We start from the raw sequence: 25,873 nt of genomic DNA, 5'->3' as shown, positions 1-25,873 counted from the left end.
AACTGGTTTATGTGCACTGAACATCTGTTCTTTTACAGGTTTAAACCAGTTTCTGATCACGTAAATGGGTTTTATGTGTAATATCTGTCCCTAGCCCACTTAGTTATTAAGGCTAGGGACAGAAGTTACACATGAACTGGTTTAAGTGATCAGAAATTGGTTTAAACCTGTAACAGAACATAAATTCAGTACACATAAACCAGTTTCAAAATGGCTGAAACTGGTTTAAGATAGACCTGGTTGAATGTAGTATCAGACTTAACTGACTTAGGTCAAATCGGTTTATGAAACTTCTGTCCCAGACCTCTCCCTGGTTCAAGTTAAATCAGAGTCTCTCAGCATCCCAGCATGCTCTGCACCCCTGGGCTGGGCTGTGCTGTAAACTCCAGAAAGCAGGGCTGGCCCCGGTGCTCTGCTCCCAAGCTGGAGCAGTGAGGGCTGGCTCACTTCCCCCCCGCAACACAGGCAAAACCTGGCTGAGGTTTAGGGCCAACGAGGGGGTTAAACTCCCCTTCCCCCACGTACAGAGCTGCCCTACCCTGCTGACTTACTTATTGCTGGCTGCAACTGGGGACTACAAATCCCAGAGTACCTGATAAGCAACCCTGCAGAGCCCTGCTGCTGTGTCTGTGGAATTCAAATCCCAGATACCTCAGGGACAGCAAGAAGAAGAAATGAACTCACAGCTAATGCTGGCTACATGCCAGAAAGCCATGCTCTAGAGCCCCCCAGCTTCTAGCTTGAGCCACTGCAGGCATGTGGCTGCATTTTTGTGAATCAAAAGTGAATGTTTGTTCATTTGCTTATTGGTTCAATCTTTGCATCTTAGACTAACCTGCAAAGACTGAATCAATTCAGCCTCAAGCTTTTTGACAGTCTGTACTTAGTGAGGATCTACTTGGCAGGCTGCCTCTGTCTCCTATCATTGCTCCTCACCTTCGATGAAGTAGGGAAGCAACAGAGATAGAGAGGGAGCAGTACTGACCCAAACCTCCCTCACCAAGATCACAGCATGCAACTTGGGACTACAGACCCAAGATTCAACAGACTACAAATAGCACCCATGCAAGTACACAGCTTTTGTACATTATACACACACAGTACAATGCTACAACTCAGCGCCTCCTACTTAACTTCCAGACACCTCAAATGTCAAGTATTTCAGCATCTCAGATGCTCCTAACAGCCTTTAGTACCCCTTCACCTACCTCAACCAAGCTAACAAGTTTGGGGCAGATTTATGTTCTAGCCACTGCCATTAACTAAGAAGGATGCATTGGTCATAACCTGAAATTTATGACTACTTGTGTGTTATTTCCAAATATAGCAAAGTAGCTAATTTAATCATTTTCATATCTTGTCACATATGGAGCTGCAACAAAGTGGTCAGCTATGGATCTAAGCATGAAACCCACGAGACTATAGAAACCTTGTCCATTAGGTTCACAGGGATCAAAACCACTATGGAAACTTGCTGAAAAGTTTTTTGTATAATTGAAAGATAGGAACAGATGACTTCAGTATTCATAACTCATATACACATCCATACACATAAGAATAAAATATGCTTACAATTTTTTCATTTTACCATTTTTTTTTAGTTGCTGCCTGGAGAAGAGCACTCAGTTTATTAACGATAATTTTACATTTAAAAAACAAAAACCCCTCAATCAATAAGAACATATTTATACTGCCCCACTATTTTCTACTTTTCATTTAGTGTGGATAATGAAACTATTCTGATGTAGTTAATTGTTGATTTCACTTCACAATTCTTAAGCACTGAGCACAATACTACTAAGTGTGATTGCAAATACAAGGGATTTATTTTTAAAATCACAAAAAAAAGCTTTTCAAAGCCTTCAAGATGCATGATTTTGTAATTCTTTAAAAAGCCAATTGCAACTTCGTGTTTTGATCTCAACATAGGATACTACCTCCTTAAATATCATTCTTAAAGTAGTACACATTCCTGCTGATGTTATCTGTTATGTTAGTGCACAAATAAGTAAACAAGTCAATGTTGGCTACCACACTATTAAATCAAGAATGGAAAAAATAATGAATGTTTGCCAAAAAGACAAAATTAGCAGGGAAAGCATCTAACACAGTTTACAAACAATAGGGTGTGGAAAAGTCATTAAAACATTGAATGTGTTATTTTTATATTAGAAGCAAACTATGTAAACAGGTACATTGTTAATAAACAAAGTGAAAAGCCTATAATATTGATCAAGTATTACATGTATACATTTCTAGAGCACCTACCAGTGTAATGTTTGGTTATATTTCTCTGTCTGCATCAAAATAGCCAGCATTTACTCCACTACCTCCACACTGAACCTACCTATAAAGGGTCACATACAGATAACCAGCCACCTGGCTAAGTGCTGGAAACTCTAAAAACCTGAAGTTAATAAAATTCTGAGCAAAAAAGGACAAGTTTTATATTATTCCTTAATAGGCTTATATTTAGAAGTATTCTTTACATGAATGAATTCCAGAAAGTAAGGATTCCTTACTGAGAATCCCCCTCAATTGCAGTAAGCATCAGCTCTGTACACAGAGATGAAATGTTCTTGCTCAGTGCCAAGACCACTAACCATAGTAGGGCACAGCCCCCGGTATACCCTTTGCATTACAGTAGATGATTTTTGACAAATATGCAGAGAAGTATGAATAGACCCAATCCTGTGTAGAAGGAATGTAGTCTCTTCACTGAGGGGCATTATGCTTTGAATTCCACTTAATCAAAAGAAAATATATTTTATGGTATATCTACCTTATCCAAAGTTAACCTATTCTTAAACTGAAATAAGTTAATACAGTAATGATAAACACACATCTAGCTGAAAGGCATCTCCATGTTATCATCATGAATAATGCAAAAACAATGTAAATACAGGAGTATAGATATCTTTGTGGATGTTAATTTCATGTAGGTCCAGTGAGGACTATGGGGAATTCAAACTGCTTAACTGAGGGAAGAATTATATTCAATTGTTTTTTTTAAGTATACAAATATATTAAAAGGAAATGATACCTACCAAGCAGACAAGGTTCTTTGCATGAATCTGATATATTTTATTAGACCAACTTAAATAGTTGGAAAACAATTATTAAGCAAGCTTTTGGGTTCAAAAACCCTTTGTCAGGCTAAGGAAGTTTCAGCAGTTGGTGTGTGCTCTTCCTGAATGGAATGAAAAGTAAAGGAGCCAGAGGCTGGTCTGGTATGCATGCAAGACAGGTAATCAGTGAAAACGTAGACTGAAGAGTCAAAGGGTGAGAGACAGGTGGGGCCGGGAGGGAGTGGAGGGGGGAGAGAGAGGAGCGGGATGAATAATGGAGAGGTACCTGGGGAGTTGGAGTCAGATGTCAGGCAGGCTATAATGTGTCATAAATCCAATGTCTATATTTAGTCCATGATTTTTAGTATCCAGGAGGTTGATGAAGTGGAGTTCATAGGTTCGTCTCTGGGAAGTGTTTTGTAAGTTTCCTTTGAGGATCAGGACTGAGAGATTGGAGAGAGAGTGGTTATCTTGTGATTGATGGCAGTCACTCATCATGGTGCCCTGTGACCAGTGGGGTCCCTCAAGGCTCTGTCCTGGGACCCATCCTGTTCAACATCTTCATTAACCATGTGGACACTGGAGTCAGGAATGGACTGTCCAAGTTCGCGGATGACACCAAACTTTGGGGCAAAGCATCCACACCAGAAGATAGGCGGGTGATCCAGGCTGACCTGGACAAGCTCAGCAAATGGGCAGACGAGAACCTCATGGTGTTTAACACTGATAAATGCAAGGTTCTGCACCTTGAGAGGAAAAACCTGCAGCACATACCCAGCTTATAGGCTCGGCAGTGCTACATTGGTTAGCACTACAGAAGAAAGAGACTTGGGGGTCATCATTGACCACAAGATGAACATGAGCCTCCAATGCGATGCTGCGGCTAGTAAAGTGACCAAAATGCTGGTGTGCATCCATAGATGCTTCTCGAGCAGATCCCGGGACGTCATTCTCCCCTTGTACTCGGCCTTGGTGAGGCTACAGCTGGAATACTGCATCCAGTTTTGGGCTCTACAATTCAAAAAGGATGTGGAGAAGCTTGAGAGAGTCCAGAGGAGAGCCACGTGCATGATCAGAGGTCAGGAAAACAGATCTTACGATGACAGGCTGAGAGCCATGGGACTCTTTAGCCTGGAAAAGCGTAGGCTCAGGGGTGATCTGATGGCCACCTATAAGTTTATCAGGGATGACCACCAGGATCTGGGGGAACGTCTGTTCACCAGAGCGCCCCAAGGGATGACGAGGTCGAATGGTCACAAACTCCTGCAAGACCGTTTCAGGCTGGACATAAGGAAGAATTTCTTTACTGTCCGAGCCCCCAAGGTCTGGAACAGTCTGCCAGCGGAGGTGGTTCAAGCACCTACATTGAACACCTTCAAGAGTAAATTGGATGCTTATCTTGCTGGGATCCTATGACCCCAGCTGACTTCCTGCCCTTTGGGCAGGGGGCTGGACTCGATGAACTCCCGAGGTCCCTTCCAGCCCTAATGTCTATGAAAACTATGAAATCTTGAGAAACGTGCCCCCACAGGTAATTGGGTATTCCTGTCTTTGATAGATTTCCGGTGTGTGTTCATTCTGGTGTGCAGTTGTTGTTTGGTCACTCCTACATATTTTCCATCAGGGCATTTAGTGCATTGGAGGAGATGCATTACATTTCTGGAGGTGTAGCTGTAAGATCCAGCTGATGGCTCGATTGTGGGGTGTAGTAATTGTGGGGGTGGTGGAGATGTGTTGGCAGGTTTTGCATTTCTTGTCATGGCATGGTCTGGATCCTTTTGGTGTGTTCTGAGCAGAAGCAAACTTCCTCAAGTCCAGATCTGGATCTTACAGCTGCACCTCCAGAAATGTAATATATCTCATCCAATGCACTAAATGCCCTGATTTTCCCTTTGGATTTATGACACATAATCTGCCTGACATCTGACTCCCTAGGTATCTCTCCACTATTCATCCCCCTTCTCTCACTTCCCCCATCCCTCCCCCCCCGCCTGTCTCTCACTCATTTACTCCTCAATCTACATTTTCACCAACTACCTGTCTTGCATGCATACCAGACCAGCCTCTGGCTTCTTTACTTTTCATTCCATCCAGGAAGAGCACACACCAACTGCAAAAACTTCTTTAGCCTGACAAAGGGTTTTTGAACCCAAAAGCTTGCTTAATAATTGTTTTCCAACTATTTAAGTTGGTCTAATAAAAGATATCAGATTCACGCAAGGAACCTTATCTGCCTATATCTTTAGACCAACACAGCTACAACCTACAGCCCTGTACCTACCAAGCAGTTAATTTGTATTTGAATAATGTTCTTACATACTAAAAATTCATCACAAGAGTTTTTCATCACTAAGAGAATGAAAAGAACTTTCTCTTCAGGACTGAATAACTAAAACTTGTTATCTTACTACAATTAGTGATATAAAGATGTTATGCCTCTTAAATCAGCCTAGTTGTTCTACTGCAAGGAAACCTTAATCTGGACATTGTTTTTTAAAGAGCTCCGTAGTAATTTTTCAGCTATTTAACCTCATGTTTTCTAAGTCTCTCTTTCTTTGTTTAGTAGCCAAGAGCAGCTTTGTGGCAAAAGAAGAACAAATCAGTTTCAAAGACTGTGCTGAAGCATTCAAATCAGGACTTACAACAAGTGGAATCTACACCTTAACGGTTCCTAATACTTCAGAAGAGAAAAAGGTACTAAAATCTTCAAGACCTTCAAACTGCTACATAGTTGCAATGTAGAGTACAGCCTTGAGGAGATTATTTTTATCTAGCATGGCCCCCCCTCAGATGGCAGTGGGGTGCGCATAAGGCCTAGCCACTTTAGCAGTCTTTCTTCCTTGATGGCAGGGAGCTGTAGTCAGGCAGTAATTGCAGAAATGCAGCTGTCACTGTAGCTCACCAACAGAGGACTTGTCTACATGAAGCATGTACTGGTTTAAATAAAAGTACACCCATGGGTGGGCCTTTTGTGCTGTAAATATTTATGTAAAACCAGTTTCAAGGTCAATTTAAGTTAAAAATCAATGCAGTCTTGTGTAAGGAAAGCCTGAGGGTGGGACACTCAGCAGTTCTCAGGACAGATGGTAGGATTTGCAGCTAAGAAGAATGCTCCAAGAGGATTCACGGGAGCACACGTCAAGTCAAGGACATAGCTGGATGGTGAAGACACAGAAAAACAAAATCAAAACTTTACAAAGTGAAATCTGGGGTTCCTGAGAGAGGTGCCTCAGTTATTTAAAGAAATAATGTTACAAAGGGGTCAGGCAAATCAAGGACATAAAAGAATGCCAGAAAAATTAGGAAGGCAGAAAAAAACCCAGGTAGGCTCCTGGACTGAATTAAAAAAAAAGAAAAAGAAAAGAAAGTGAACATCTTCAGCTAAGTAAAATATATGCTTGTCTTTGCATTTCCAAGGGCAGTGGTGGGAGACTGTTGTACTGTAGGTTCATGCCCTTTTTTGGTAAGCAGTTAGACAATGGTAATTGGCTGTGTTATTTTGATTGCACTAATTACTTCAACACTCCTTCCAGTATCCTTCAAATTTCCCTTCAGCCTCTGTCTGGGACTTGGCAGCTTTACATATTTCATAGTTTCAGCTGATATCTATATACCAGTTTTAACCTGGTCTTGACAGAAAAATAACAGGGTCATTTGGTGGATGAGGTAAAAATCTGACAGCCTGTCATTGACAACACTAATAAGTTTAACACTTGATGCATGAGCACAATAATTTTCTAGGATTTAATCTTTCTGCTATACATTTACAAAGGTAGATAATATTTAATGACTCCCTATGGATTTATTATGTTGTATATGGAATATTCAGAAAATCTATCACAAGGTATACACACATTTGGACATACTCAGAGAGATAAATCTATGATATATTATTTGGTTAGGAAATATGAAACTTTATGCAAGTGACAAGCTAAAGAAATTATTTAAAAAATTTTTTTAGTTTAAGCTTAGAACAAGAATCTGTCCTTACCCACACACTACTCCCTCTAATGGTAGTGGAACAGAACTATAAACTATGGTCCAAAAAATTAGAACTATTCTGGATAAATGATGGTAGAAATTAGGTAACAATGAAAAGTACAATTTATTAATTTTTTTTGGAGGGGGGATACTTTGCCTTTGGATTAAATTCCATTGTTTTCAGTTTCTTACAATGAAAAATTAGGTTACATACTCAGTGAGAGGGGCTGTATTAAGCATTGTGTGAGTTAATGATTGCAAGTGAAACTTCCATTCACACCTTTAATCATGATAGAAGATAGAAGCAACTGTACATTTAAACAGTGGACTGCAGCAGTCACAACCACACATTACAGTAAGGCGGGGCAGGCAATTATTTTGGGCAGAGGGCCGCATACTGAGTTTCGGAAAGCCATCAAGGGCCACATGACAGGCAGCCCAGGGCAGATTAATATTAATTCTCTACATTTTTTAGGGGCCCCACAAACCGGATAGAAAGGCCTGACAGGCCACATCTGGCCTTCAGGCCGCGTTTTGCCCACCCCTGCAGTAAGGGCTACATTTTGAACGCTCTATAAATAGCTCTTGATTTTCCCTTTGTTATTTAGATTCTGACTCCATCTTCAAATGTAGTACCAGTAAATAGAAATGCTTAATCATGTTCTTTTGGGGAATAAAAAACAAGGCATGTTAATAGCTGACTGAAATGTTAATAATTAAAATGCAATACATTTAAAAGCAGCTGGTGCACTGTTTCAGGTCTGGCAGTATTACTGCCCCCATGCATCAGCCAAAAGCAGTCAAAATAGAACATCCCTGCAATAAAAACAAACCCACACATTTGTCAGAGTATAAAAAGCCACTGGAACATAAAATGCTTGCACTGCTCATTTTTAAATTTAGTTTTACAATAAGCATTGTAAAGCATAGCAAAGTTTAAGACACTTTGAACAGAAACACTTCATTTTGAGAATGGTAGTAATCAACTGGCCAAAAAAGGAAAATAAGTTCAATCTCTATTCTACAAACAGAACAAAAAGTCCATTTTTTGTAACTACAGCAAAACACAAATTTTTATTTATTATGAGATAAAATTAATGTTTACTCTTTCCCTATTCGATTTGATGCATATTTTGTATCAATAATGCATAAATACAGTACAGAAGTTGTTTGGGAAGTAGAGATTTGTAGATAAATATGTTATACCATTTTCTACTGTTTACAGTGTGTACTGACATTCAGACCAGTAAACAGAATGACTTTTTACTTGCCAGAGCACTGTGCTGCTGTTTGCATTTTCATCTTTTCCTCTTATAACACCTTCTGACCCCGCCCCCCCAAGAGGCTTATAAACAACTTCTGTGTAATTTGCATTACTGACCCTGCATTATCACTGTTTCTCATAATGTAGAACTGAGTAAGTGGTAAGCAACAAAGCTGAGTGGGAAGTGATTCTTCCATTCTATGAACAAAATCTCAGGATTTCAAAAAATGTCCTGTTTGAATCAGAGTGCAATTGAGACCATTCCTTTTTTAAAAAAAAACCCACACTCAGCATATCTAATAGCCCAGTGATTAGTTCATTCATTTCGGATATGGGATACCTGGGTCTAACTCACTAATCTGAATCAGGGAAAATAGCTGAACGTGCATCCCTATATTCCAGGTAACTGTCCTAACCACTAAGCTATTGGCTATGTGTGTGTGCTAAGCTCTCTATGAACAGAAATTTCATCCAGCACTTGAGAAACCTTCACAGCAAACTTTGTCCAAATGGATATAGTCCTGCAGGAGATTTCTTAATTACCCAAATTCGCATTCGTTAACAAAAACCTGTCTTTTTGTTGAGCTGGTAGAGAAGCTCTATGACGTTAAAAATAGAAAGAAAGAAAACCAACTTAATATGTTTGATTTGGTTTATCATACATTGTATGACCTACTCCTCAAATGTTAGGCTACTTCATCTCGCACTCATTGTTGGTTGCCTACACTAAGTATTCCAGTGGCCCTAAAAAACACGACAACAGCTTAATTATATTTCCCTCCAGTCTCATGCTATTTTGGGATTTGCATCCTTAGAATTAGTTTCATAGAAACTAGGGTTGGAAGGGACTTGAACAGATCATCAAGTCTGACCCCCTGCCCTGGGCAGGAACAAGTGCTGGGGTCATAACACCCCAGCCAGATACTTATCCAACCTCCTCTTGAAGACCCCTAAGGTAGGGGAGAGTACCACATTCCTTGGGAGCCCATTCCAAAGCCTGGCAGCCCTAACCATAAAGTAATGCCTCCTGATATCAAGCCTGAACCTATTCTCAATCAATTTGTGGCCATTATTCCTTGTAATCCCAGGTGGAGCTTGGGGGAACAGAGCCTCACCTATTTTACACTGGTTCCCCCTGGTGAGTTTATAGATGGCCACCATTCAAATTTATGCCTTCATGTTTTCATTCATGACCATGAGGACCCGAATTTATTTTAATGAAAGCTGAGATTCTCATCTAATCACAATACCTGAGGAACTGGAATGATAAAAATATATTTAAAAACATAGAATGAGATGCTCAAGCCATTTGTGAGATTTGGTAATGCTGGTACTTCAAAAGTCATGTAAATAACTTATGAAGGCTTTACCAAGCCCCTGACATTGTTTCCGATTGTTGCTAGCGTGATCAGCATCTCTCCTTTTCCTTACAGTAGACCTTAATTCAGAAACTGACATGCTGCATTAGTGCTTTATACACATGCAGGAACCACTTAACTGCCATTTAATTTAACATCTCATCATATTTTAGGTAGGCGAGGCATAGAATTTGGCTCTAATCTCATAACTTTCAATAAAAATAATGTTTTGAAACTACTTGGGCACAAATACAGCTTTACACAATGAACAGTCAATAGGACTACTGCAGTCTTAATCTTTGAGGCAGGGTCCTACTTTTCATTATGCTTGTGTGTATACTTTATTCATATGCACTGTTCTTCAACCAAAGCCTGTAAATCCTACCGTAATATTAATAAATAATTCACATTACACTCCAGCTGCTAGGTCTGAGCCATAAAAAACTTTGTTTTCAAAATCTGCTGAATATCCCACTCTGCCAGTTTTCTATAATATAAAAAACTAAAATGTTTATTCTGATGTCTAATCCTGATACATATTTTTTCTGTTTCCATTCCACACTATATTTGATTCTTCTGAATATAAGCTCCACTCTGTGTCCAAATTCTACAGGAGTTTTACCAAAGGAGTGAGTGCTAAAGAAAGCCCTAAAGAAATGCAGGTCACTTCTATTTTAAGGGGTTTTTTTTGGAAAGATTTGTTCTTATTACATAGTAAAACAATTCTATCACTTTTTCAGCTTTTACACTAATTACTAAATATACACATTTAAGACTTGTCTCCTCACAGAAAGATTTATATACAGTAAGTGTACTGTGCTTATTTTAAACAAAATAATTGTCCCTATATCTCCAAACTCTTATATCTCCATCTCTTTTCTTAAGTTTTTATGAATATGAAAAAACTCCACACACAACAATATCCACTCAAGTGATCCTTTTCTCTAGTTGCTAGAAGAAAATAAATTATTTTGCCTAATTTTAGTTTCCTTAATCTTTCCTTCTCTTCACTTTCTCTATATCGCCTTGCAATCTACTTTTGTTATTCAACTGACATGATTGATCTTCAAGAGAATACGTGCATATATATATTTGAAATAACTAGATTTGTACTAAAATACTACATTTAGCAGACAGACTCTGATTTGGATCAGTCAAAAGTCAACAACAAGAGCTGAAATTTTGCTCCTAAGGCACTGATCCTTAATTAAAGGGACTAAGCACAAACATAAAGTTAATTATGTGTATATTTTTAAGATGGGCATCTTTGGATGCCAGTCAGAGAATAAAAAAGCTGCACTGTACAATGCATGCTTGTCTGTGCAGTACATTCAGAACTTATGACCTTTAAAACCCCTCAAACCCAATTGATATAGAATCTGTTAAAGTGGAGAAAATGCACCCTCCCTTTCCTTAATATTTATACAATCATTACGGGTTAAAAAGCTATTCAAAAAATTATAAACTTTTGCCAGGACAACTTCCTGTGATCATTCCCAGTTGTATTTCAGTAGCCATGTGATTGTGCCAGGTGCTTTCCAAAGACATGTACAAAGTCAGTTTATAGCCTAAAGAATGTAGACTATAAACAGCATATTTTCTTACTAGTCGTATGTTAGGAAGATACTGGCAAGATCAGAGGGATACTTTATGTAAGATATCTATTGAACTAAAGTAAAAAATTATTATACAGGATAGCAGTAGAACTCTTCCATTTCTTGCAATTCCTTTGTCTTTCATCTGCACGAAATGGTAACACTTTTGCCTCAATTCTCATTCTACTTGCACTTGTCTCTGATTCAAATCCTTTCTGTCACCTTTCCCATTTAGTTTCCATTACATAAGCTCAAATAATTTTAACTTAATCAAATATGCTATACATACCCATCAGAATAAACCAACCATAAAACTCCTACACTTCATGTCAGCAGCTCTTAAAGCACCCCTTTGGAAGTCTGGCATAATAGACCAGTGTTACTCTAATGTCCTTTCTTACAGCTGTTATTTGTGGGCTCCAGAAAGTCACTCAGACTGGAATTGTCTTGCAGTTGGGTCATCTGTTTTAGTTCATAGGATTTTTCTTTTCCACAGCTTTTCTTGGCTTTGGAAGATCAAAGTGGCGGGTTTCAACCTCAGGGTATTATGGTTTGGTAGGACTGCGTAGAGTATGTACTTAGATTTTATTATTCCACTATATGGTAGCATAGAGAGTTTCATTATACAGTGATATGGCTTTGTGGAGGATAGATCATGCCTGACAAACCTGGTGTTCTTTTATGACCAGGTAACTAACCAGCTGAACAAGGGACATGAGGTAGACATCATTTACTTAGACTTCAGTAAGCCCTTTGATTCTGTCTCCCATGAAATTCTCTCAATTAAACTGGAGGGTACTGGCCTGGACCAGCCTATGGTGGGTGGATAATTGGCTTAGAGGCCGGTCCCAGAGAGCTATAATCAATGGGATGGCCTCATCCTGGAGGGCTGTCCCCAGTGGTGTCCCACAGGGATCAGTGTTTGGACCCATGCTTTTTAACATTTATTAATAAATGGAATGACGGGGTGGAATGCTCTTTGATTAAGTCTGTGGACAATACTAAGCTGTGGGGAAATGTGGGTACACCAGAGGATAGGGTAAGAATCCAGGACCCCCTTGACAAACTAGTTCTTTGGGCTGATTAGAATCATATGAGGTTCACCAGGGAAGAATGCCAAGTCTGTCATCTGGGTAGGAAGAACCTTCACCATAATGGGATCGGGGGGGGGGGGGGCGGGGGGTTGTCACAATCGACCAGAAGATGAATATGAGTCAACAGTGCAATGAAGTTGCCAGCAAGGCAAACAGAACTCTGGTGTGCATCAGCTGATATGCTGGTAACAGATCCAGGGAAGTGCTTCTCTTTCTCTACTCAGCATTGGTGAGGCCACAGCTAGAGTACTGTGCACAGTTTTGGGCACCACATTTTAAAAAGGATGCGAATAAGCTCAAGAGGGTGCAGAGAAGGGCCACCTGCATGAGCAGGGGCCTGGAGGATAGGCCCTATGAGGAGAGACTCCGGGAACTAGACTTGTTCAGTCTGAGTAAAAGGAGGCTGAGAGGTGACTTGATAGCTACCTACAAGTATGTCGGGGGGGAGCACCAAGATCTGGGGGAGCAACTCTTTAGGAAGGCACCCCTTTGGAGGATGAATGGGCACAAACTAATTGATGGAAGATTTAAGTTGGACATAAGGAAGAAATTCTTCTCCACAACAGTACCTAGAACCTGGAACACACTCCTGGCAGAGGTGGTGCAGTCGCCATCTTTGGAGGTGTTCAAAAGGAGGCTGGATAAGCACCTAATTGAGCTAGTTTGAGCTTATTAAGCTTCTGCCTATAGCAGGGGACTGGACTTGATGATCTTATAGGTCCCTTCCGGTCCACTGATTCTATGATTCTATGTACATGATGTGTATTCCCTGGTTTCTCAACAGAGTGCACAAATCTTTTGCCTTTCACTAAAGATTTATTTTCATTTTATGATTATGATTATGATTAACAGGCATACTGTGACATGGAAACCAGTGGAGGGGGGTGGACAATTATTCAGCGACGTGAGGATGGAAGTGTAGACTTTCACCGGACATGGAAAGAGTATAAGATGGTAAGCACACCACTCTTCTGAATTCTTATATTTAGGCCATGACTTGACTGTAAAATTTACCATGCCTGAAAGTGGCACCTTCAAGCATGCTGTGCTGTTCCTATACATCAGCTGCCTCAGGTGGACTAATTGGCACTGCTCAACGACCATGCCAATTTGCCTATAGCCAAGTTACTTTACCTTTTGGAAACATTGGGCTGCTATGGCTTCTGCTACTTCTAATTCAGGAGACAGGCTAATGGTGCTGCTGTTGGGCTCCATAATTTTGCAGCCTAGATACTGCCTTAGATTATTTTTTTCTTATGATCTCTATAGAGGCTTATGTCATAGAAAAGTATAAAGCAGTTACTTAAAAGGGCATAAATCAGCAGGTTTGAAAGTGGTATTTTAATTTTGAGATGAAAACTTCTGCTTTCATTTGGGAAATGCTAGAATAATGTAATATGTTTGCCTAAGTAGAGACTTGCAAGTATGATGTATTTTTAAAGACAAGCTTTGTTCCCCCACCCCTACCAGTCAACTATTTCATAATACATCTACATATTTAATTTTTAAGATTTTTATAGTTGATTCTACTGGCAGTTTTTGTCCAATCTAATAAATGTAATACCGATCCATTTTGTTTCAAGTTCCTAAAACTTTATTTGTTCAAATCCACTTTTTGAAAAACTAAAGACCTCTGATCTTCACATGCATAGTAAAGCTTTGGAGTTGACTGACTGAAAAACTTTCTTTTTAAAACCTGATGAACTGATGAATTCAAAGTCATGAAGGACAACAGATTAAAATTATTTAAATATACAACTTGGATTACAGGGATTTGGAGATCCTGCTGGAGAGTACTGGCTTGGAAATGAGTTTGTTTCTCAGCTGACTAATCAGAAACACTGTGTTCTTAAAATTCACCTGAAAGACTGGGAAGGAAATGAGGCATATTCATTATATGACCATTTTTATCTAGCAAGTGAAGAACAAAAGTACAGGTAAGCAAAACGGGAATTGAACTGAACAAACATCAGCTGATTATTAATTTCTATAAGTTGCTTAGCTTCACAGACTTAAAAAAAAATGATGCAGTAGTTGTTATGAGTGCATTTAAAATATATCATGTAGTGCTCAGGGATGTACTTGGGAGCCATGTTGGTCTGAGACAAAAAGAAATGCAAAATTGTAGAACTCTTGGTTAAGAGATCATGCCTTTTATTAGACCAACTAAGAAATTGCAAAAAAACAGTTTTCTTTGCAAGCTTTTGGACCCTTCTTCAGGCAAAGGTCAAATCCAAATATTCATGTAGTGCTGACATTCTAAATGGATTTTTTTGAATGAGAAAGAATGTGCATTTTACCAGTGAATGATGGTAAATAACACCTTCACTTCCTCCACTTTCCTTTATAGAAGACTCTGAGTGCAAAATGTGGCATACAGGTTGGGAACAGAAGAAACCCATGTATTGTGTGGATGTTTGGAGGTCTCTGAGGAATCCAGTGGGTAGTCTTAGGGGGGTGTATTCTACTGAAAGATAGAGGCAGGAAGATCATTAATTATACAAACTGTGACAAATGCAAATCCCGCACATACACATTCATGTTACAAACTTCAGGATGAAGAGCAGGGCTTGGTTCATTCTTCTATCTTTGATAATCTCCACAGTTCAAAGATGAGTTTCTCACGATGTGCCATGGAGCCTGGGTTTAATTTCTAGCATCACCATTCCTTTTGTTTTACTTATTTATTTTTTACTTAGCAATGCTCTGGTATATTCTGTTACATTTTTTCCCCTGTACTCAGAATTAGTCATAATTTAAAGAAGGAAAGTATTCAGGGACACCCTTAAATTCTGTTGTCACATTGAATTAAATGAAGCTACTAGACAATATATTTTTGGATGTGCTTGTTCACTGAAATAAGGTAAAGAAACTATCCTAGCCCTCCAATAACCACATGAAGTTAATATCATTCCACAAGCATTATATTTCCATTTTTGGCCAATTACATAAAAAACAAACAAAACGCATAAGGGGAAAAAAGGAAAGTTACTAGGCTCACAGCAGGAACTAGTTGATAGAAAACAGGCGACTGGGAAACTATGACTCCTTAAAGTAAGAAAAATTTGCTGGGGAGAACCAACAAGAGTGGTAATGCAAGAAGAAGCCTTTCCTTCCCAGGCCTGTAGTGGATGGTATCCTTACAATTGGCTTTAATGTTACAAATCTCAGAAGACAATCAAAGAGATACAAATCAGAATGGAAATTAAACTACCATCTTGTGCTAAATGATGGTAAAATAAGCACCCTAGTCAGAGAAGCATACAAAAATAAGGCTAGAAGAGACCTTGAAGTCATTGAGTCCAAAACCCTGACCAAGACAGGATCAACCTCATATAAACCATTCTAGACAAGTGTTTATCTAGCTTGCTTTTTAATTACTTCCAAAGATGGAGATTCCACAAGCTCTCTGAGTAGTCTGTTCAAATGCTTAACCACACTTACAGTGAAAATGACCTTCCTAACAAGAAACATTAAGCAAATATGTCAAAAGTCTGTCTTTCCCTCTCTCCAGCAACAAGTATACATCTGTAACACTACATCTCAGTATATGCATGTTCTGTACTTCCTTCAATTTGTGACACCCAATATAGAATATAGATAGAATACTTACTATGATAAGGAATTAAATGATTAATAAAATTAATGTTTAAAAATATTATCATTAGCCACCACTAAAATAAATGGGGCAGTTCATACTTCAGTGCTATTGTTTCAGGCTCTCTGAAATCTCAGACATGTCATTTAATTATTAGTTAGCTCAAAGACTTGATTTTAAATAAGATCTCAAAAACTGAGGAAAAACTGAGTGGTCGAAAAAGACTCTTTCACTCTGTCCAGCTTGGGAGCTGGAGTGAGCCAACACTTTGGAAAGTAATGCTTTAGGAGAATTATGTAAAAGAGTTACAAGCCGTTGGAATGAACAGTCTGAAAAAGCTTACAGCTCTGCTTTCCAATATCTGACTATCTTGTAGTTAAGGTCATTGACAATAGGGAAAGTAAATTTGACACCCTTTTTTAAGAACTAAATTCATATGTTACACACATTTCTAAATAAAACCCTTTATAAAATATAACTCACCAATAACCAACTTTCATCCAGGGAGATTAGAGTCCATTAAAAATATTTTAAGCTCTTAAATACTACATATTTTTCACGAAAGAAAATAAAAGTATAATAAGACTTTCCCTGTCAAGAGATTACTAAAGGTAAATGGAAAGAGATACTGTTACTTCACCTCAACTCTCATAAACAAAACAATCCAAAACTCTGAATATCTCTCCATCAAAAAATGTTAGAACTTAATGCGTTAGCAGTATAAGCAGTATACAGTTGTCTCAACTCCAAACCAAATATTTTTCCATCTGGAAACAGTTAGAATCTACAGCAGAGATTTTATTTTTTAAATTAAGGCATTCAAATACTTATAAAGGCAACCTTTGCAAAATGGGTCATTACCCATGTCCATTTATATTATTAAAAAATAATTACTGCAAAATAAGATGGTTGTCTGTAAAAGGATACTTCCTTTTGAAATGCTATCAAGTATTTGATGTGCCATAGAATACAGTGGTTCAAATTAGATACATAACACTCTGAAAGATGTATATTCTTAAAATTAAGTTTAAATATATCCAGCTATGTTCAAATATTCATGATATAAAATCATTTCCATTTGTATTAGCTGGCTTTTGAATGCTGCAAAGAAACAGTGTAAGTTATGCTAAGGGACAACATTTCAAATGGATTCCCCAGGACAAGAACATGATCAGAACCAAATCAGGTGGTGTCTTGTTTCCCAACTCAGAGATTTATAGGGGTGATTTTTAGCATGTAAAATTCTGTGGTTCTATTTCTTCTACTTTACAGTGGGGAGAATTATACTGATCTATCTGAAAAGGGAGCTTTAAGCTTAACACATTAACATCTGTTAGTGTTTTGAGATTTATGCACTTACAGATACCAGGTACAGGCATTCAGTTTCTCCTGGGAGAGTCAATACTTGCCCTGGAGAAAAATAAACTGAGAAGAACCAGAGTTAAATCACTCCCAGGAGAGATTCTTTTCAAAGAGAGAATTTCTGTACATATTTTCTTCTGAGAGAAGTCACAGCACAGCCCTACAGCATCCCAGGGTACTTTGCTCTTCCCTGCTTCCCCAAAGGGAATAGTTTCTTGCATGGTGGACTTTGCTGCTACAACTAAGCAGGAAACAGCACATGCCCCCCTTCAGAATCTCTATTTGTGCTGGAGGGAGATACAGGCAAGCTGGGTCAGCCACTCAGGGCTGTGCAGCATCAGAACAGCAAGCTCTCTGCTCCTCAGGGACTCAACATTGAAACGTCTGTTCAGATGTCTCCAGATAAGGTTCTCCATCAGGAAAGGAAACTAAAGAGAATTCTCCCAGATTATTTAAATTGTGTATACAGCCAGCATATCTGACTCGCTGTCATATATTTTTCTTTGTGGCATTCTAAAAGCTCTTAGTACAAAAAGAAACAATTTTATATCATGAATATTAAAACATATCTGGATTTTTTTTTAAACTTAACTTTAAAAATGTGCATCTTTCATATTGTTATATATAGATTTAAACCACTATATAATGCATCTTAAATTTAGTAGCCTGAAGTTAGCAAAAACAGATCATCTTGGAAGGCATCCTATTTTAACTTGAAGGACTCAAGAGACAGAGAACCTGTTACCTTCTTTAGTAGTTCAGTATGAAGGATTTTCTCTCTGTGGAGATACTTATCATCTATAAATTACCTCTCAACCATGTTTTTGCTGCCATTTATGACCTGAACTATGCCACTGGATACAAATCTCCAACCCTCTGGAGCAACTAAGTCTCCTGAACCTGGGGATCAGTGACAAAGTTAAGTGAAGTTCCAATATCCCCAACAGCAGTGGGGAGGGGAAAATTCTACGGAAACAGTAAGCACAGGCATGAAAGAGCAGCCTGGGGGCCTGAGGAGAAGGGTCCAGCAGAGGGGATTACACAGAAGAGTAATTTTGGGTTGGACGGGAGTTTCACAGGACAGATTCATGCTATTGGCTGTAGGTTACCAAGCTGTGGATTATACTACTTAAATTTCTCATTGTAAAATATTTTGTCCATCTACAGAGTATTTTTCATAAGTCTTTTCTGAAGCATCTCCAATTTTTCAGTACCCTTTTTTAATGCAGATTTCCAGTATTCTAGTATTGTCTAGTACTGGCCTCACCAAAGCTATGCAGAGGTAGAACACATCTTTTTATTCCTACTCACAACTTCCCCCTGTATCAATTGAAGGATTGTGTTAGCTGTCTTGCTACATCATCAAAACTAGGAACATATGCTGAGATGCTTGTCCTTTATGACCAGGGATCCTAGTTTTTCCTGATAAAAAAAAAAATAAATCACAAATTCTCTGCTAAAAACCCTAAAATCTGTGATTAAAATTAAAGGTCCTCCCCACAGCCCTCCCGGTGCCCCTCACTCCTAACCCACAGTCCCCAGAGCCTTGCAGGTGCCCCTTGCCTGCCACCCACAGCCCCTGCTCCCCCACCCCTGCTGGAGGGGGCCCCCAGCTACCAGGAATATGGACCAGGGTCTGCAGCCCCCTGCCCCCACTCCCCCCCACTGCACACTCGGGTGGGGTGGCTCCCCCCATCTGAATGCACTCCTGGAGGGCAGGGGGGACCCACGCCCCCCAGATCTGTACCAGGGCAGGTTCAGGCTGAGGCTGCTGCCCAGCTGGGTTGGGCTTGGGAGACAGGGCTGCAATGCATGGCTGCAGGGCCCCACCTGGGAACAGGATAGGACCTCAGGTGGCTTGTCTAGGGGAGGGAGAGGGGGAGGGAAGCCCCCCCTGCCCTGGTGATGCACCTCCAGCACTTCTGATGCTTTGGAGAGTGCAGCCCTGTGTGCAGGAGGCACATCGCCCCAGGGCAGCAGTGGGGTGAGAAGCAGCAAGGTTTTCTGTGTGGCTCCTTGGCAAGGAAAAGCAGGCCCCCTACTCGCCGGTATTCCCTACCACCCTGCTTCACCCCCGTGAGCCAGCGTGGCAGGGAGCTGAGGAGCCATGCAGAAAACCTCCTCACCACTGTTCACCCCCTCACTGCCCCAGCAACATGCTTCCTGTGTGCAGGGCCGCAGTGAGGGCAACAGTGTGGGCTGTACCCCTCAAAGCAGTGACGACTCACCCGGTCAGTGGGGGGCAGTTTGCACCAGTGAAGAATTCAGGCGCTTCCCCACTGTCCCCAGCTGCGCCAGGTTGCGCCTGCTGGTTCCAGAGGCCCCGGAGGAAGGCAGCAGGGTGGGACCTCGAGTCTGCTCCTGCCCTGGGGACAGATCTTGGGGTTGCGGGTCCCCCCTGCTCCCCGGAACGTGCATGGCAGCAGGGAACCAGCCCTCTCCCTCCCCTGGACAAGCCACCTGTGGCCCTGTCTGGCTCTCCACTAGGGCCCTGCAGCCACACATTGTGGCCCTAGGCTCCAGGCACAAGCCCCACCCAGCTGGGCATCAGCTCCAGCCCTGCCCAGCTCCTCCCTACAGGGGCTTCAATCCCCCTCTCTCCCCACTTACTTGCTGGAGTGGCTCTGCAGGCTGCCTGGGGTCCCATTTGTGTCTATGCATGTGGCACGCTATGTCTTTGCACCTTTCTGGAACTCTGCCAGCCTGCAGGGAGCTTATTGTAAAATGGCAAAATCCATGGGTTTTCTCAGTAAAATGAGAAATCTACATTTGCCTCTGGTAAAAGGCAGAATCTGTGGTTTACTCCATTCTTCCATGGGAAACATAAAACCTGGATCCCTGTTTATGACCATTAAATCCATTTCCAACTCATTGCTCTTCTGCATCCTGTAGGGATGGCCTGAATTTTTTTGTTTCCGGATGTATAACTAAATGCATTTATTTTGCCATTATTGATATTGTATAGTGGCAACATTTTATTGAAAATATCATCCAATATCAAATGCTTTATAAAAGTCTATTACATCTCGACCTAATCATCAAAACAATTCATGCCTGAACTAAAACATCACTTTTAGAAAAACATCCAGTCTTGATTTAAAAGTTGTTGGTGATAGAGCATCCATGTACCCTTTGTCAGTTGTACAAAAGGTTAATGGCCTTGCTGTTAAAAATGTGCACCTCGTTTCTAATCGCATGTATGTTGCTCTAAATTTCCATGACAACTGCTACTTTCTGATCATTTCTGAACCTCAGAGACATTTTTACAAGTTTAGCCAATTATAATACGTGTACTTACAATGTCACTTTCTATTACAAATTCTCAAATATTATTCAAGAAGAATTGCACTTTACAATCTCTGGAAGGAAAAATTTCAAAATCTTTAATATTCAGTTTTTTTTCAAGGCTAAATCTCACTGCACTTCATACAAATGGAAAAATCTATTCAGTCAAATTGATAATATATAATTTGAATTTATTTTTTTATCCTATGTCCCAAAGTGCTTCAGAAACTTTATAGGTAGAATGTAGAATCATAAATTGAGTATTCACTTGGGCACAAGAGAAGGGAACCAAATGACTTTGTAAACCAAGTAAAAGAGGCAACATTTTGGTTAGATGCCTGGGAAAACTTCTTCTTTTTAGAAACTTCAATGGAATCTTACAAATAAAATCTAGAAGTACACTATTTCAAAGTTATTCTTGTCTTAGTTCAATGGCTTCTTAATTCAGTCACTATACCAATTCTAGTCCCGTTTAAATGAGATCGCCAAACTGCATGAGAAATCAACTTTGCTGGATCAGTTTAAAATGAAGCTGAACTCTTTAATGCTGATGAGCATCTATTGTAAAAAACCCCCCTAAGACTACCTACTCATATCAAAAGAAATTCCAAAAAAAATACCAGTAGTTTCATAGTTTCTAGGGTCAGAAGGGACCTGAGTAGATCATCTAGTCCGACCCCCTGCCATGGCAGGAAAGAGTAGTGGGGTCAAACGACCCCAGCAAGGTGTACATCTAGCCTCCTCTTAAAGACCCCCAGGGTAGGAGCCAGCACCACTTCTCTTGGAAGTTGGTTCCAGATCCTAGCCGCTCTGACTGTGAAGTAGCACCTCCTGATATCTAGCCTAAATCTACCCTCTGCCAGCTTGTGACTGTTATTCCTGGTCACTCCTAGTAGTGCTCGGGGGAACAGGGACTTCCCCAGTGCCTGCTGGTCCCCTCTGACTAGTAGTCTTAATCTGCAATAATTTAGCAATATGTTTTGGAATCCTAGCATGTGAGAAGCACCATGTTTCTTTATGCTTTTATATAAGGAAACAGAGAAGTGGTTAAAAACATTACATTCTATTTAAACTTTTCTAGCACTTTTTAAATAATTTAAAAATAAACATTTAAAAGAAATATTCTGCAGTGTAGTAAAACTGACACCCATATAGTCAGAGACTTACAAGGCAAGCCATACGAGGAAAGGCTGAGGGACCTGGGACTCTTCAGCCTAAAAAGGAGAAGGTTGAGAGGGGACTTGGTAGCAAGCTTACCACTACATCAGGGGAATATACCAAGGGCTTCGTGAACAACTGTTCCCCAGGTCACCCTTGGGGAAAACCAGCAGTGATGGTCACAGACTCCTGGAAAACTGCTTCAGGCTCAACTCTAAGAATAACTTCTTCACAGTCAGGGTGTCCTGACTGTGCAATAAACTCCCTCCAGAAGTGATACAATCACCTACCCTGGAAATCTTCAAGAGGAGACTGGACGGTCACCTCGCTGGGGTCACCTGACCCCAGTTGTCCTTCCTGCCTAGTGCAGGGGGGCTGGACCTGATGATCTTGCAAGGTCCCTTCCAACCCCTTACAATCTATGAATCTATGAACCAGGAAAAAGCTCCTTGATTTAATAATACTCTATGCTAAGTAAAACATTGTATAAAATCAAAACATATTTGGAAAGAAGCTAAACATTCTTTACAAGGTTAATCCTATTCCTTAGGCAATGAGGGAAGCTCTGAGAATGGCAATACTACTAGACCAGTGTTTCTCAATCAGGGTGCCAGGGCTGCCAGATCTTTTGAAGAGATATGTGAAGAGAGATGTGAAGTGTTAGGAGATTAGCAGATAAACTAAGTAGATAAGCATAGGCTCTATGTCCCTGCTTGGAAGATTTGCCATCGCCACTGCCAGGCCCCTCTGCAAGGAGATATGCAGTTTAATCTATAAATTAGCTTTTGAAATTGGGTGCCATTTAATTCACAGAAGTTATAGGGAACTGCTTTAAGTCCAGTGAGGGGTGTTTGGAGGCCTAAAACCTTTAAGAACAACCCAAAAAGTTTGAGAACCACAGTACTAGAAATACACAATGCATATTTAGAAGAAAGACAGAGAGAATGAACAATATGATAACCATCCCATCTGACAAGCCAAACTTGTCATATGAAGAGCCACATCTTTCTCTAGTACTTAAATACGTAAATCTCTACCTTTGTAAGATTAAAACCTCAGATTTGAAAAGGAAGAGTCTCACTTGAAAACTGAGACACAAAAGATTGAGAAAATCTTATTACTAAAAATAAACTACCAACCTATCAGCCAGCACAGAAACAGAGCTGTAATCTTAGACTGCCACAGTGTGTTGATATGAGTGTAAGAAAAAGGAAGAAATCATATTTAACTGCACATCGCTACCATTATACTGGCACAGTGAACTTCAGATCCTGCAAATTACTATGGTAGTTTTTACACACAGCATGTTTTTCAAGAGTTATCAATATCTACCTGTTGTTAATCTCCTATAAACTGACATTGATTAAACAAATTTATAATAACAGAGCTTACCATTTCTCTCTCCAGTATTACTGACCATACCAACACTTCACACAAAGCTTACAACAGTACATTAGCCACCAGAGAACCTAGTGTTGTTGGAACAGGATATTTATTGCAAAATATTTCCTCATTACTGTGTACATCGACTACCGTTACCTTGCATCTAATATTTGTTTTTCCGTTCTGCACTTCTGTAGGATCCAACTTAAAGGGCTTACTGGGACAGCAGGCAAAATAAGCAGCATAAGCCAACCAGGAAATGATTTTAGCACAAAGGATGCAGACAATGATAAATGTATTTGCAAATGTTCACAAATGCTAACAGGAGGTAGGGATGATTTCTGTTTCTTGGTCTTCCTATTTTTATTGGCAATGAAACTATTCATGAGACAAATGGTTTTCATAGATTTCATAGACATTAGGGCTGGAAGGGACCTCGGGAGATCATCGAGTCCAGCCCCCTGCCCAAAGGGCAGGAAGTCAGCTGGGGTCATAGGATCCCAGCAAGATAAGCATCCAATTTACTCTTGAAGGTGTTCAATGTAGGTGCTTGAACCACCTCCGCTGGCAGACTGTTCCAGACCTTGGGGGCTCGGACAGTAAAGAAATTCTTCCTTACGTCCAGCCTGAAACGGTCTTGCAGGAGTTTGTGACCGTTCGACCTCGTCATCCCTTGGGGCGCTCTGGTGAACAGACGTTTCCCCAGATCCTGGTAGTCACCCCTGATAAACTTATAGGTGGCCATCAGATCACCCCTGAGCCTGCGCTTTTCCAGGCTAAAGAGTCCCATGGCTCTCAGCCTGTCATCGTAAGATCTGTTTTCCTGACCTCTGATCATGCGCGTGGCTCTCCTCTGGACTCTCTCAAGCTTCTCCACATCCTTTTTGAATTGTGAAGCCCAAAACTGGACGCAGTACTCCAGCTGCGGCCTCACCAAGGCCGAGTACAAGGGGAGAATGACGTCCCGGGATTTGCTCGAGAAGCATCTATGGATGCACGCCAGCATTTTGGTCGCTTTACTAGCCGCAGCATCGCATTGCAGGCTCATGTTCATCTTGTGGTCAATGATGACCCCAAGTCTCTTTCTTCTGTAGTGCTAACCAACATAGCACTGCCGAGCCTATAAGGGTGCTGCAGGTTTTTCCTCCCAAGGTGGAGAACCTTGCATTTATTGGTGTTAAACACCATGAGGTTCTCATCTGCCCATTTGCTGAGCTTGTCCAGGTCAGCCTGGATCACCCGCCTATCTTCTGGCGTGGATGCTTTGCCCCAAAGTTTGGTGTCATCGGCGAACTTGGACAGTCCACTCCTAACTCCAATGTCCACATCGTTAATGAAGATGTTGAACAGTATGGGTCCCAGGACAGAGCCTTGAGGGACCCCACTGGTCACAGGGCACCATGATGAGTGACTGCCATCAATCACAACCCTCTGGGTCCGACCACGAAGCCAATTTCCCAGCCAGCGGATCGTGGTGGAGCCAAGGCCACAACTGGGCAGTTTGGCCAAGAGGTGATCATGGGATACCAGATCAAAAGCTTTTTTGAAGTCAAGATATATGACATCAATCTCTTCTCCCTTGTCCAGGTGACAGGTCACCTGGTCATAGAAGGAAATGAAATTGGTCAAATAAGACCTACCTGCAACAAACCCATGCTGGCTGTCCCTTAGAATGTTAGCCTGGGCCAGTCCCTCAAGGATGGCCTCCTTAATAAACTTTTCTAAGATCTTCCCCAGGATAGAAGTCAGGCTAATGGGCCTGTAGTTAGCCGGATCCACTCTCCTCCCTTTCTTGAAGATCGGCACCACATTGGCCTTCTTCCAGCCTTCGGGCACTACACCAGAGTGCCAGGAGTTTTCAAAGATCCGTGCCAGGGGCTGGGCTATGAGGCTCACCAGCTCCTTGAGTACCCTGGTGTGCAGATTGTCAGGGCCAGCTGACTTGAAGGTATCCAGCTTCTCAAGGTGTTCCTTCACTAGGTCAGCATTGATGGAGGGTAGGGGATCCCCCTCACCCAGATTTCCCTGTCCCATAGCAGGCATGGGCATCCCGTGTGACTGATGAAAGACTGACGCAAAGTACCTATTTAATAGGTTGGCTTTTTCCTGGGCGTCAGTTGTCAGTTGCCTCATCTGGTTTAGCAGGGGTCCAACATTGCCCTTGCTTTTCCTCCGGCTCCCCACATAAGAATTTTGCCGGGGCTCCTGGAACTCTGCAGGTAATGGTGGTAATTCTGACTTATTAAATACCGAATAGTAAATCCAAAATTTACAGACTTAGATGCAAGTAGGCAGTTAATTTATATTGGATGCATTACGATTTCAGACTAGTCAGTTAAAGTAAATGTATAGTTAAAACTAAAGAAGTTAAAAATGAAAAGCTATTATTTCTCTCAAACAGTGTCACTACAAGGCCTCCTATTCTGAAACTGCTGGAGAGAAAAAATGAGAAGATAGTGCTTTCAAGGAACAGAAACATTCCCAAGAAATGCCTGAGAAACCTGACAGGAATTATATTTAAAATCAAAGAAATAATTTCTAATAAGCTTATTTAGATACTAGATGTTAGTAATGATGCTAGGGTTAGAAGTCATTATACTACCTATTGAAAAACAACATTATGTCATCATTGTCACACAAGGTTGAATGTATTCCCACATTTAGATAATTTGAAGTGACAGTATGTAATGGACAAGACACTGTAATTAGTATGTTGGTGAATACATT

General features: G+C 40.6%; 2 protein-coding genes across 12 annotated transcripts in view; one reads left to right on the top strand and one right to left on the bottom strand.

The window, feature by feature from the left end:
• MCPH1 (microcephalin 1) overlaps positions 1 to 25,873 on the bottom strand; it is a 241,711-nt gene that overhangs the window by 141,189 nt on the left and 74,649 nt on the right. The window lies entirely within an intron of this gene.
• Positions 1 to 25,873, top strand: part of ANGPT2 (angiopoietin 2) — a 69,804-nt gene that overhangs the window by 42,499 nt on the left and 1,432 nt on the right. For 2 of the 4 annotated variants that reach the window (XM_090033493.1, XM_090033474.1), the window contains 4 exons: positions 5,635 to 5,762; positions 13,213 to 13,314; positions 14,131 to 14,297; positions 23,344 to 23,474. In XM_090033493.1, coding sequence (XP_089889619.1) covers positions 5,635 to 5,762; positions 13,213 to 13,314; positions 14,131 to 14,297; positions 23,344 to 23,474 — 528 coding nt within the window. Of the gene's footprint in view, positions 1 to 5,631; positions 5,763 to 13,212; positions 13,315 to 14,130; positions 14,298 to 23,343; positions 23,475 to 25,873 lie in introns of all 4 variants that reach the window. The other 2 variants (XM_090033482.1, XM_090033466.1) reach the window with 1 other exon arrangement.

This window comes from Crocodylus siamensis, chromosome 1 (assembly GCF_052110815.1).
Source record: "Crocodylus siamensis isolate JL-2025a chromosome 1, ASM5211081v1, whole genome shotgun sequence".
NCBI classification, from domain to species: domain Eukaryota; kingdom Metazoa; phylum Chordata; order Crocodylia; family Crocodylidae; genus Crocodylus; species Crocodylus siamensis.
The sequence above is the reverse complement of the archived record's forward strand: the minus strand, read 5'-3'. Positions and strand labels throughout refer to the sequence as shown.